The sequence below is a fragment of the Lissotriton vulgaris genome, chromosome 3_1 (assembly GCF_964263255.1).
Source record: "Lissotriton vulgaris chromosome 3_1, aLisVul1.2, whole genome shotgun sequence".
NCBI lineage: Eukaryota > Metazoa > Chordata > Amphibia > Caudata > Salamandridae > Lissotriton > Lissotriton vulgaris.
This window is the reverse complement of record NC_141689.1, coordinates 919,991,618-920,005,969: the sequence shown is the minus strand read 5'-3', so window position 1 is coordinate 920,005,969 and position 14,352 is coordinate 919,991,618. Positions and strand designations below refer to the sequence as shown.

Below are 14,352 nucleotides of genomic sequence, written 5' to 3'. Positions count from 1 at the left end.
GCCTACTTTGCATCTAATTAGCGATGTACATCGATAAGATGCAAAGCGTCACGGAAATGGCAGCTGACATGCACTAATGCATGTTAGTGCCACCTTGATGATTGTGCGATTAAAAAACGCTGCTTTTTTGCCATATGTGCCAAAAAAGCATCATTATGTCCCTTGATAATATGCCCCTGGGGTTTAATATCTTGCCAAATGTGGATAACTTTTTGCCAAAAGAAACGTTTTGTGGAATATCTTAAGCAGAAAAATTGACAACATCTCCTCAGCTTTTTGAAGCTGCATAGTTGTCATCTTCAGGCAACTTTGGCTTCAAATTGTATTTATTCACACCCTTCCATAAAACCCATGGGAGGGGGTCTGGCAGTTGACAGACGACGGAATAGTGAAAATTAAATGAATAAATAAATCCTATTCCCTCGTCTGTCGACTATTCCCCCTTGCGCCCCCCCAGTTTTCATACCAAACAGCTGTTACTAAAATGGTATCGGTAGAGTATTGATTTTTAACATGTCATATTTAAAGTGGCCACTTGGTGGCACTATTACCCTTCGAAAGAATTAGATTGTTATCAATAAAATTGACACTCTTGCCAAAACGTGTCAGCATTTTCATGAGACAAAGCACCTGGGCTATGATTTACAAACGCTTTGCGTGAGGTTTGTGTTACTTTTCTAAAGCAGACCTCATGCAACGTGTTCAGGTAGGATTTCCCACACACGCAAATTGGGATTTGTGCTGCATAGTAACCCAATGTAATCCAAAGTGGCGTCAAGGGGGAAGTTTCTGGGTTGAGACTGGGGGTTCCTATGCAACCACCCATGGGTTTTGACGCAAATTCCTAGTAACAAAGAATTGTAGACACAGATTTGTACCTAAATCCTACGTCTCCTCGAGTCAGGTGCAAGAAGAAATATTTTATTTTTCCCCACTACGCATGTGTGCTCCAATGTAGAGCTCAGAAACAAAGTGGAAAAAGCCTTAAAACATGGGTTTTGTACTGGAACATATGTTTCAGTATACGGAGACACACTAGCACTATGGCACAAGGGTGTCTGAGTAGACACATGGCTGCCTGAAGTGTGCCAGGGAGAGCGCAGAACAGTAACACATAACACATATGGCACACACAGCATAACAACATTACATGCTGCTCTATGTTGCCTGACCTCTTGGTAAATCTAGGCCCTGGTTTTACATGGTTTTCAGTATATTCATTAATCAAAACAAACCTCATGGGTCTACAGGAGCAAGAACGTGAAAGAAAAACAAGAGGTAAGACCTAGTACAGGTGGAGTATTCCTTTTAAAGGGCAGTTGCATGATTGTCACGCTACGGGCTACAACACCCTCTCTGAGAGGGAGGAGCTCAGGGATGTTTTTTAGGGAAGAAGAATACAAATTTCTTTTCAGATGACCTAAGACCTAAGTGTGATGAGCGTATTCAACCTGAGTTGAGTTGCCTGGTACACAATCTTTCCTGGCAGACATTGCCTAATAAGCACAGGTGCCTGACCAATGAGCTTGTGAGATTCTCACCCGGTTTCCTAGGTCATACTCCCCACATGCAGCAGTCACACACTGCCAGATGCACCCTCATACCTCTTACAAATAAGTACTTATATTATAGACATCACTGTGGAGTAGCAGTCACATTACTACTAACTGCACTCACAATCCTAATTAGTAGTCATACGAATGTCTGACATAATATCGACAGACAGAATATCGAACTACAAAAATATCGGAACAAAAATATTGACATCAAAAATATCGGAATCCTATCTTCATAAAGGTAAGTACAAAAATATCGAAAAAAAATATCGTAGTACAAAAATATCGGAATTAAAAATATCGTTTTTTTAAATGTATTAATAATAATGTAAAAATAATTTTAAAATACATATAATTTTACAAATATTAAATAAAAATATTAAAACAAAATTAAAACTAATACATATTCATTTAAATAAATAAAACACTTAATAATGTAATGTAATTTTATTTTTTTTAATGTTATTTAATTGATTTAATGTAATATATTTTTGTTTTTACCCTGTACGCCTGTACCCCAAAAACCCAAAACTGACCCTGAACCCTAAAAATATCCCTGTACCCCAAAAACCCAAAACTGACCCTGAACCCTAAAAATACCCCTTTACCCAAAAACTGAAAACTGACCCTAAACCCTAAAAATACCCCTTTACCCAAAAACTAAAAACTGACCCTGAACCCTAAAAATACCCCTTTACCCATGAACTGAAAACTGACCTTGAACCCTAAAAATACCCCTTTACCCATGAACTGAAAACTGACCCTGAACCCTAAAAATACCCCTTTACCCAAAAACTGAAAACTGACACTGAACCCTAAAAATACCCCTTTGCCCAAGAACTGAAAACTGACCCTGAACCCTAAAAATACCCCTTTACTCAAAAACTGAAACCTGACCCTGAACCCTAAAAATACTCCTTTACCCAAAATTAATTATTATTATTTAATTACCAATTAATTATTAATTAACAATAACAATAAAGTAAATATATTAGCACATTAGCTGTAATTAATTTAATTTAATAATTAATATTATTTTCCAAATTAATTAATTAAGAATAACAAAAAATTATATATTAAAAAAATTACTATAATTAATGTAATTAACTAATTAATATTAATTAATTACTAGCTAATTAACAATTTAAAATATGTACAAAATTATATTAATTAATTAACTAATTAATATAAATTAATAACCAATTAATTATTAATTAAAATATGTACAAACATATATTAATTAATTATTTATTATTAAATTACTTCCCACCCTATTCCCCTATAAACCCATAACCCACTACAGAACATATTTATCAATTAATCAATTAATTAAAATTAATTCAAAATTATTTCTCAATTAATTAATTAATAATTCCTACTAATTAATAATTAATTTAACATAATTAAATTACTTCCCACCCTATTCCCCTATAAACCCACAACCCGCTACAGTAGTAAAAGACTATATTTAATTAAATTACATTAAAAATAAATATTAAAACATAATAAATACAATATAATATACACTAAATTTATTTAAAAATTGATATTAGTAACATCGAAGTTATTTATTTCGATAATATTGACATCGATATTTAAAACTTCGATATTACTGATATCATACTAATATCGATATTAAGACTGTCGATATTACTTACCTTCGATATTTTGTACCATCGATATTTAAACTTCGATATTTTTGTATGTCGATATAAAAAAATCGATATTTTGTCTGTGTACCGTAGTCATACACATCAGAAAAACTGTAACATCTATCTCAAACCGCGTTTACACACCCACTTATCGCCAACATACACAGCAGTACTGGAGACGACATAGGAGTATGCATCTCACATGAGGAATCAAATCAATCAATCAATCAATCAAGGGTTTGCTAAACATGACTACTCACCCGTAAGGGTCTCAGAGCGCTGGGGAGATGGGGAGGTGCAGGTTCCAGCACATCAAGGAGGGGTTCTGTCGAAAAGCCAGGTTTTGAGGTTTCTCGTGAAGATGGGGAGAGATGTTGTCTGCCTGAGGTGGAGCGGTAGGGCGTTCCATGCTCTGGCCGCAAGGAAGGTGAAGGAGCTGCCTCCTGAAATGGTCTTACTGGCACGGGGAACCACAGCGTAGGATTGCTGGGTTGATCGTAGGGTTTTTTGGGGTGCGTGGAAGTTGATTCGGCTGTTGAGGTATGCTGGTCCGGTGTTGTGGAGTGCCTTGTGTGCATGGGTGAGGATCTTGAAGGTGATTCTAGCCTCAATGGGGAGCCAGTGGAGTATGCGCAGGTGTTGAGAGATTTAGCAGTGTCGTGGTAGGTTGAGGACCAGTCTTCTGGCGGCATTCTGGATTTTTTTTAGCTTGCCGTGAGTTTTTTGGTTATTGCGGCGTAGAGTGCGTTGCCGTAGTCGAGTCTGCTGATGACGAGGGCGTGAGTGACAGTTTTTCTGTCCTCGAGGGGGATCCATTTGAAGGTCCTACGTAGGAGGTGAAGGATTTGGAAGCAGGAGGATGTGACAGAGTTGATCTGGCAGTCCATTTTGAGCTCAGAGTCTAGGATGATTCCAAGGTTGCGTGCATGGTCTGTGCGGGTGGATGGGCTACAGAGGGCAGGGGGCCACCAGGTGTCGTTCCAGGCATCAGGGTGTGGGCCCATAATGAGTACTTCTGTTTTGTCGGTGTTGAGTTGTAGGCAGCTGCTTTTCATCCATTTGGCGACAGCTTCCATGCCTTCATGGAAGTTGTGTTTGGCTGCGTTGGCTTCGTTGGATAGGGAGAGGATGAGTTGGGTGTCGTCTGCATATGAAACAATGTTGAGTCAGTAGGTTCTTGACGATGGGGGTAATAGGAGCCATCTAGACATTGAAGAGCGTTGGGCTAAGGGAGGAACCCTGGGGGACTCCGGAGGTGGTTGGTATAGGGTCCGAGAGGAAAGGGGGGAATCTGACCCGCTGTGCTCTGACGGAGAGTAAAGAGTAGATCCAGTTGAGGGCCTTGTCCTGAATACCTGCGTCGTGGAGTCTGCCTATTAGGGTGAGGTGGGATACCGTGTTGAAGGCCGCTGAGAGGTCAAGGCGGATGAGGGCTACTGTTTCTCCTTTGTCCCATAGGGAGCGGTTGTCATCTGTTGGGGCGAGGAGGGCAGTTTCTGTGTTATGGTTATTTCTGAAGCCAGATTGGGACGGGTCGAGGATGTTGTGCTTTTTGATGAAGGTGGCGAGTTGGGTGTTGATGGCTTTCTCAATTACTTACGCTGGGAATGGGAGCAAGGAGATGGGAGATGGGTCTGTAGTTTTTGAGGTCTGCCAAGGGCTTCTTCAGGAGGGGGTTGATCTTGGCGTGTTTCCAGTTGTTGGGGAAGAAGGCATTCACCAGGGAGTGGTTGGTGGTATGGCGAAGCATGGGTGCGATGGTGTTGGCAGCTCTGTTGAAGATGTGGTGGGGGCAGGGGTCCGTGGGGGCCCCAGAGTGGGTGGACTTTATCATCTTCATGGTGTCTTCAGTGGTGAGGGCTGTCCAGCTGTCAATCATTGGCTTTAGGTTGTCGGGTGGCTGGTGGGGGTTGGTTGTCTTTGTTGAAGTTGTCACAGATGTTCTTGATTTTGCATTGGAAGAATGTGCTGAGTTTGTTGCAGAGGTCTTGGGGGGGGGAATGTCAGTCGACTCGCTGGTGGGTTGGGCGAACTCCTTGATGTTGAAGAGTTCTTTGCTGTTGTGTGCCTGAGTGGAGATTCTGTCTTCAACTGCAGTTTTCCCCATGTTTCTGATGAGCTGGTGGTGGGCAGTGGTGGCGGCTTTAAAGTTGTTGTGGGCTTCTCGAGGCGGCCGCTGGTGCGCCTGCACTCTCAGAGTTCAGGGGTACACCATCTGGCCTTCTTGGCGTGTGCGTTGTAGTTCTTATTGAGGGGGGCTATGGTGTTGATGCTGTCGGTGATCCATCTGTGTAGAGTTTGGGCGGCGGTGTTGGGGTGTCGTCTTCCGAAGTGGTCGGGGTGGAGTTGCTGAGTGAGGAGGTGAGTTGTTCGTCAGTGATTTTGGTCCAGTTTCTTTGTGAAAGCAGGTACTGGTGTCTGTGGATGGTGGGTATGCTGAAGGTGAAGTGGATGCATCGATGGTCTGTCCACTGGAGTTTGGTGGTGGGGCTAAAAGTGATGGAGTTTCCTGTTGTGAAGAGTGGGTCAAGGGTGTGTCCTGCTCAGTGCGTGGGTTCGTTCATGATCTGGCGAAGTTCAATGTGGTGGAGGTTGTCCAGGAGGGGTGTGGTTTTGGGGTCTAGTTGGTTGTCGAGGTGAAAGTTGAGAACTCCCAGCAGGTTGTAGTTGATGGATGCAATGGCATGTGGGGAGATGATGTCCGTGATTGATTTAGTGAATGGTCCGCTGGGTCCCGGGGGTCGGTAGATGAGAGTTTCTTGGAGGGTGGTGGTAAGGATGGCCAGTACCTTGAAGTGCAGGTGTTCTATCAGGTCTGTTGGCTCGTCAGGGAGTGTGCTCAAGCGGACCGTGGATTTGTGGACGATGGCGATTCCTTCTCCCAGGCGAGTGGGCCGGTCCTTCCTGGAGATCTTGTATCCTTGTGGAATGGCGATGCCCGATCCCAAGGTGGTGTTGATCCAGGTTTCTGTGAAGAATGCTACGTCTGGGGTGGTGCTGTCGAGGAGGTCCCAGGTTTCGGTGGCATGTTTGTGGAGTGATCTTACTTTCAGGAGGATGCATTGTAGGGACTTCAGCTCGGGTGTGTTCTTGTGGGCGGGTTGTGCTAGGTCGGTGTTCCAGGTGGTGCTGTAGATGTGCCGGCAGCGGTGACAGCTGAAGAGTCCGTGTGTGTTGGCTAGTGATGCTAGCTTGCAGTTGTTGTTGCGGCCTGGGTTGAGTGCGTGGAGTGCCGCTGGGTTGTAGCGTTGGCAGTGCGGAGGTCCAGGGATCCTAGCGCTGGTCGCAGTCGGGTCGCGGAGGGGTGCAGATGGGCTTGCCTTTGGTATGCCTTCAGTGTTCCAGCGGTGCGGCCGCCGCACTCATCTGCTGCGCGGCTGCCATTAAGTAGGGGTTTGAGGAAGGCTGGACAGCTGGGAGGCGGGAGTGGGGAGGGGAACTGGATTGGGCAGGTCGCTCTGGTTGTGCTGGGGGGAGGGGCCGCGGGTCAGCAGCGGTGGGGAAAAATGGGCAGAAAAGGTAAAAGAGAGGAATTAAAGTGAAATAAGGCAGAAAAGTGCAAGAAAAGGGGAGGAAAGAGATAGAAGGAGAGTGAAAGAGGGAGATTGAAATGAGGGTGAAAACGAGTGCAACAGAGAGGAAAAACGAGAAAGAAATCTACTGGACCACCAGGGATCAGATGCAGGTATTACCTGCAGGTGGAGGAGGGCCTCAAACACCAACACTTGAGAGTGCAAGGGCTCGGGGGAAGCCTCACTTAATGGTGGAGCTGCGAGGGTGGGAGAGCAATTTCACTGAACATTGGTTAGTGGTCATGCTCGCCTGTCCCTATAGCAGCTGCCATTAAGTAGGAGTCGGGTAAGGCTGGACAGCTGGGATGCCGGAGCAGGGAGGGGAACTGTTTCGGGCCAGTCGCTCTGGTCTTGCTGGGGGGATGTGCCGTGGGGGCAGAAGCGGTGGGGAAAAAAGGGCGGAAAAGGGAATAGAGAGGGATAAAAGTGGAATAAGGCAGAAAAGTGCAAGAAAAGTGGAGGAAAGAGATAGAAGGAGAGTGAAAGTGGGAGATTGAAATGAGGGTAAAAACGAGTGCAACAGAGAGGAAAATTTAGAAAGAAGACCACTGGACCACCAGGGACGAGGCGCAGGTATAACCTGCTGGTGGGGGTCTCGAACACCAACACTCAAGAGTACAGGGCCTCACTTAATGGTTGAGCTGCAAGGATTGGAGAGCAATTTCACTGACAATGAGAATCTACCACCTACAATTGATTAATAAAGCCCCATATACTGTATTGGAACCTCAAGAGAATATACAGCAGATTTGACGGGCATCTCTCATGAACAATGACTGACTCTAAATGCTAAGCCCTGATGAAGTCTTCTGTCAACAAGAACAGCTGGAGACAAAACACCTGTTGGCAAATAGGCGTTTGTGACTACACAAAATTAAAAGGACTATTGAAACCACGACCTCAACGGATTTCTGTGTGCCTGGAGAGCTTTGTTGCTTATTTCTGGACCTTTCTAATCGAGGAAAAATGGATGGCTTTTCCTCCTCTGGAACACCTGAGTGACTAATTTTGGACACTTAATAGAAGAAGACTTTGACTCTTTATATTTGATTTCGGGGTAGATTGCGCCACCTGACCCAGCCATTGCATCTCTAATGTTCTTTATCTCAAACTACCAGCTGCACACTACAAGCCGCATTTTCACGCGTCCCACTGGCTAGAGGTCACATATTACTGACAGCCCTCTCCTATCCGGCACAAAATCGCAGCCGCACACTACCAACAATGCTTTCACAGTGTTGGTGATTATATGCCGGTGCTGAGCACTGGAAACCACCAGCTTATATTAAGCACTGGCATTCACACTACTGAAAGCACGCTCACATTCCTCACAGACTAGCAGTCACTCACTCAATAAAGCACACTTACAACCCTCAACAAGTAATGGACTTATGTGACTAACAGCTGTAGAAAATGATGATTGGATAAAAATGAGTTCTTAAAAATATGTAATTATATCATCACTTCTGCACAAAAAAGAAAATGTTGCACTTTATAGAATTGTGTTTTTCAATACTTTGTAAACTAGGCACAAAACTAGGACATGACTCCATTTTTGTTTTTACACAACCATGATGTTTATTTTAATTTCTTATACTTATACCACGTGCAGAGAAAATGTGCATGGATCCTCCATATTAACATGCTATTCTCAAAGAATAGTGAGCACGGTTTTTGCTACATTCAAGGCTCTTCCTGCTTATGATACATCAGTTATATTAATTTCTCAGACTTCCGTTGTTTGAGTACCTAGATTTCTACTGCCAGGTTTGAGGACAATAGGTTAGAATAGGGCACATTAACATTCACTTTGGGGTAGTGCTAGAATGGTGGCTTAGGTGACATATAATTCTGTATTGTGACCCGTTTAGCTTTGCTCACCTTGTGCTGGCAGTGTAATTTCCATTGACGTCCATTGTCTATAAAGGTGATGCATTTTGAAGGTAAGTCAGTCCCCTGATTCCCTGACTCTGGAGACTGAACCCTTGTCGGTTTATCTCATGCTTTTGACTTAGGATACTTTTTCTCTGAATCTTGACTTCATGTCATGCCCATTTCCACATTTGATTGAGCCTTACACTAATTCCTTGTGCATTCTGATTGACCCATTTATTTGGCTTCTGTAATGCTTTTTGAATTCTTGTAATAAACCTGTAATAATTGGCAGCGACAACGAGAAGGCTTTTTCTTGAAGTTTATTTAAGACGAAGTAACACTGTCCTGAGGGCCCAGAGTGTCATATATAAGAGGTATTAGTAAGAGAAAATGCGCAACACCACAAAACCTTTATGGTTTAAATTTTTTTCCTGCATCGAGAGAGCTTATTTATTGGAATTGTTTTTCTTTATTTTTGTTTGGGTATTTGTAGGGACACAGTGCCTCGTCTAATTGTGAGGTTTTATTACCGTTCACAATCCTATGTAGGTGCTTTACCTTAAGCTATCCAACAAAAATAATGTCAACAGAGCACCATTATGCCTATCATATACTAGCAGTCACATACTACCAACAGGACTATTACACCTATCAGTCACAAACTATGAGAAGCAATATCACACCTGTCTGTCTTAAGAAATCCATGATTATGTTTTTACCTCTCTAAAATGGAGCAAACATTTAGGTGGTTGTTGTGGTGGAGCAGAAAGAAATTGCAGTAACCGGGTTACCATTTCTTTCCCCTTTTTGCAGCATTTCTGCCAAATTTGACGATCAGATCTATATCAGTGGCTCAACCCAACCCACCATCTTTCATATTATTCGTGAGCTAAGGACCACGTATAATCTCTTGACAATATTTTCCTTCTGTGCCTGGTTTCACCTGGTGCAGAGGAAGATAACATTGAGTAGTCACACATGCATGTGAATTCTTTTGTGAATCAAGCAACTGTTTATGGCCTTAAATGAAAAGTCTATCCCAATGGTGGCTCGTAGAAGTGTCACAGAGAAATCTATGAGATTTCACTGCAACAATTCTAGGACGCCACTGCGTCAAATCTTTACACCTTCCTCAGAGCAGGCCTAAGGAGTGACACAGCCCTTTTTACATGGGGTTTGCCCCATGTGAAAGGACACATTGTTGGGTTGCGTCTGTTTTCAGACACACCCCAGCAATGCCCCTCTTTTGCGCCAACAGATACGTCAGGAATTCTAACTCATATATATATATATATATATATATTGCCTACTGGCGGTCACCAGTAGATATATATAGTTAGGACCTAGTTTCCATAGGAAATCCGCAATATTCTATTGGGAATAACTTTTGCGCCGGTGGATGAATCTTTGTGAATTTCTCAAAGAAGATGGCCCGTTACGCTCTTTCCCTGAAAGTGTCGGGGGGATTCGTCAAGCGGGGGCCGAGAAAAAGGGGGGTCACAAAACGTGTTTTCCCCATGTTAATTTCCATAGGACGATTAGACAAGGCTACAGCCCGAACCGCTGAACGGAATTACACCAAACTTTCCAAAATGGTAGGGACTGGTACACAGTAGGGCCTTTTGTTTAAATGGTGTAAATCCCTCCAGTAGTTCCTGAGAAAATCAAAAGAGAAATAAAATATATATATCTATAGCAGCTTACTGTAAGATTACTGTAAGCTTACTGTACTCTGTACCTTTCCGAGCATGAGCTGAATGCTAATTGGCTGTCAACTGTCTGTCAACACTCCAAACCAGAAAATGTTGGCAGCCATCTTGTGCCTCGGTAGACTGAGGCACAGGAAAGCAGAAAAACAAACGTGTAGAACTCAAAAAGGGGGCAGGGTAGAAGCACCCTGACCCCCTAAGCCTGCTCAGGGGGTCCCACAAGGACCCCCCAGGCCCCCAAAAAATAATTAATTTTTTTAAATCGCGGGGTACGCGCACCGTACGCGTACCGTACGCGCACAGTACATGTACGGTACGCGTACGGTGCGCGTACCCTGCGATTTTTAAAGAAAAAAAATTGAGGGGGCCTGGGGGGTCCTTGTGAGACCCCCTGAGCAGGCCTAGGGGGTCAGGGGGCTTCTACCCTGCTCCCTTTGCGTGTTTTGCACCTTTGTTTCACTGCTTTCTTGTGCCTTGGTTCTACCGAGGCACAAGATGGCTGCCAACTCTTCCTGGTTTGGAGTATTGACAGACAGTGGCAGCCAATCAGAAAGCTGCATGCTCATTGGCTGTCAACACTTCTAACCAGGAAGTGTTGGCATCCATCTTGTGCTAGTGTTGACAGACAGTGGCAGCCAATCAGCCTGCCTTCCCGAGAAAGCTGCATGCTCATTGGCTGTCAACACTTCTAACCAGGAAGTGTTGGCATCCATCTTGTGCTCGATAGACAAAGGCAAAAGAAAGCAAAAAAACAAACACAAAAAGGGGCAGGCTAGATACACCCTGACACCCTAGGCCTGCCCAGGTGGCCCGCCAAGGACAAAAAAGGACCAAATTTTATTTTTTTAAAAACCTGGTCTGTTTTTTAAAAAAATTACCCCCCGGGGGGACCAAATCGCGGGGGCATAGTGATAAAGAAGTGTGGGGGGTCCACAATCCCCCCCACACTTCCCCGGGGACCGCCGCCCCCGGGGCAAAGCAACGCAGCCCCTTGGCGCATACTGGAGGCTCCTGGTGGGCTAGTTGGCCCCCAGGGACCCCCAGTATGCAAGGGGAATTAGTTCCCCCTCTGCAAACACACCCGGGGGCTGCGTTTCAGAGAGGTGTAAAAAAGGGTGTGGCCTCATTACACCTCTCTGCAATGCAGCCCCCTGGCTTATACTGGAGGCTCCTGGTGGGCTAGGGGTTGCGCTGCAGAGTGTTGTAAAAAGGGGGCGTGCCCTCTGAATACCTGCCTGCAAAAATGTAGTAAATCAGTATAAAAAAAACCAAATTAATACATTTAAAAATTGTCATTTAAAAAACCGTTGAAATTCAATGAAAAAACCATAGGTTTCAGGCCTTATATAGTTAGGAATTAGCATTTAAAAAACCTTGCAAATTCAATTAAAAAACCATAGGTTTCAGGCTTTATATAGTTAGGAATTAACATTTAAAAAACCTTGCAAATTCTGAAAAAACCATAGGTTTCAGGCCTTATATAGTTAGGAATTAGCATTTAAAAAACCTTGCAAATTCACTGAAAAAACCATAGGTTTCAGGCCTCATGTACTTAGGAATTAGCTTTTAAAAAACCTTTGAAATTCACTCAAAAAACTATAAGTTTTAGGGGTGTCATAGTTAGCTGGACATTTCACTCATACAAAACCTTTGAAATTGCTCCTATATAGTTAGTTGTACTAACTATATTTCGCGCACCAGCAATCCACTGCTGATTATGTCACATATTACATCATTCATGACATGGTCAGTGACATCACTGATGACATCTCAAATGACATCAATGATGACATCACTGATGACATCATCCACGTGACAATCACATACACCTTTTCATACACTAGTAAAATCTTTCATCACTCTTTGTAAAATACAGAGTATCATATTTGAATCCATTGACACAGCAATACAAGTATTTAAAAACCCACTCATTGATTCCTAGATGAATACACACATCTAATCACTTACCGGTAGATTCACTCATACATGCTGTCAATTAACAATAGAACACTATCAAAAATACTTATACACCTATATCGACATTACACACCAGCACACAACCTATTCACATATGAAGTTATCCTACTCACTTATGCAAACAATGGATCATACTTACATACTTACTTAGCTACACACTTATACAAACACCACTTCATCTATTCATTTAGATAATAAGTCATATTTAGTATATTGTATAATAATTATTACAAGAATACAGTTATCCATACAGTCACTCACACAATCATTGAGTCTTATGTATACTTATTTATATACAACAACTGACACATACACTGCCTTTTATTTTTCTAGTTTGTTGGACATGTACCATTGAGAAATATATTTGCTCATCGCCACACCCATAAAGATATTCACTCACCCAAACAACTATTAGAACATGTAGTTTTAACTTCATATATCTACTGAATCAACTATTCACACATCTTTGGGCAGTCACACACCCTCCATCGAACCACACATACATTAACTCTCCCATACAAATACTCAGTTAACTAATCAATAACTAATATAGATTTTCACATAGCTAGTAACCAACTGGAGAACCAGTTTACACACCAACTGGCAAAGTGATACAGATATTCACACAGTTTAGTCACTATCCACTATATTTAGTGATACACTATAAATTGTTAAAGTCGTCCATCCAAATATTTATTTTTATATATCCACTCATACTTCAATGCAAATTGTTATATATATAATGCATATTTAAATAACAAAGCAAACCACATTCACTGATGATGTCATCATTGATGTCATTTGAGATGTCATCAGTGATGTCACTGACCATGTCATGAATGATGTAATATGTGACATCATCAGCAGAGTATTGCGGGTGCGCGAAATATAGTTAGTACAACTAACTATATGGGAGCAATTTCAATGGTTTTGTATGAGTGAAATGTCCAGCTAACTATAACACCCCTAAAACTTATAGTTTTTTGAGGGAATTTCAAAGGTTTTTTAAAAGCTAATTCCTAACTATATAAGGCCTGAAACCTATGGTTTTTTCAGTGAATATATATATATTTATGGATAAACAAGTACCTTTCCTTTGTGGCTTGTCGAGCTTTGTAAGTGGAAAATATACAAAATAGCAGTGGAACATTCACTAGCACAATATTCAAAATAAAATCTTATTTATATTATTGAAGATGAATTCGAAAACAATTCATTCTCTACTAACAATAGACTTTATGAGCACAGTTCAGTAATTCCCCCTGTAATAGTAAAATTTTTAATATGAAACAAGTTCATAGAATGTCGTAAGACTGAAGTTTTGTTTATGAAAGTGAATGCATTAAACAGTAAAAAAAAATGTAAACTAAGTTAGCTGTGAGTTGCAGCGTTCCCCAACATTCTTATGCGTTGTAAGGGGCCCTCGTCTGCCCAGTATTTTGCAGCAATGTAGCTCAACGCTAGACGCTACAGTGGGGTTCATTTTGCAATCACTCGCCATAGATATATTATATGCTTACTTTCAATTTCCTTGATTTTCATTTCCCATGGTATGCAGGCGGTCCGAAAATTCTCAAAATCTCGTTGAAACTTCATCCATTTCTAAATGAAAAAAATATACATTATATTAAACTACACTATTAGGCTCATATTTGACTGCTTAATGACAGAAAAATAAAAAGGGTCATTTTCAGTTTGTGGGAATCTCCAGCTGGAAAAAAAGAGAGGAGACTTTTTTTTTAACTCTGTGCATCTAAGACTAACGATTGTTATGATTAAGAGAGTTTAAAAAAGTAATATACATTTTTAAGGTGTTTAATATATGGAAGTGAAGTCGCAGTACTGTAAAGTGGACACCCGCTAATTTGTAAATTCCATATTTGCTTTAATCTCAAAAGTCAAAGTAGCTTTACGGGAACAACAAATAATTATCATAAAAGCAAATATATAAATCACACATTACATTAAAAACATAAAAAGATAAGTTAACAATCCAAGTATAAAAATTGAT

At 41.9% G+C, this 14,352-nt stretch overlaps 1 protein-coding gene across 1 annotated transcript in view; it reads right to left on the bottom strand.

The window, feature by feature from the left end:
• LOC147727211 (transmembrane channel-like protein 1) overlaps positions 1 to 14,352 on the bottom strand; it is a 371,185-nt gene that overhangs the window by 248,186 nt on the left and 108,647 nt on the right. The window contains exon 6 of the mRNA XM_086963587.1: positions 13,862 to 13,943. Within this exon, the coding sequence (XP_086819713.1) occupies positions 13,862 to 13,943 (82 nt within the window). The remainder of the gene's footprint in view (positions 1 to 13,861; positions 13,944 to 14,352) is intronic.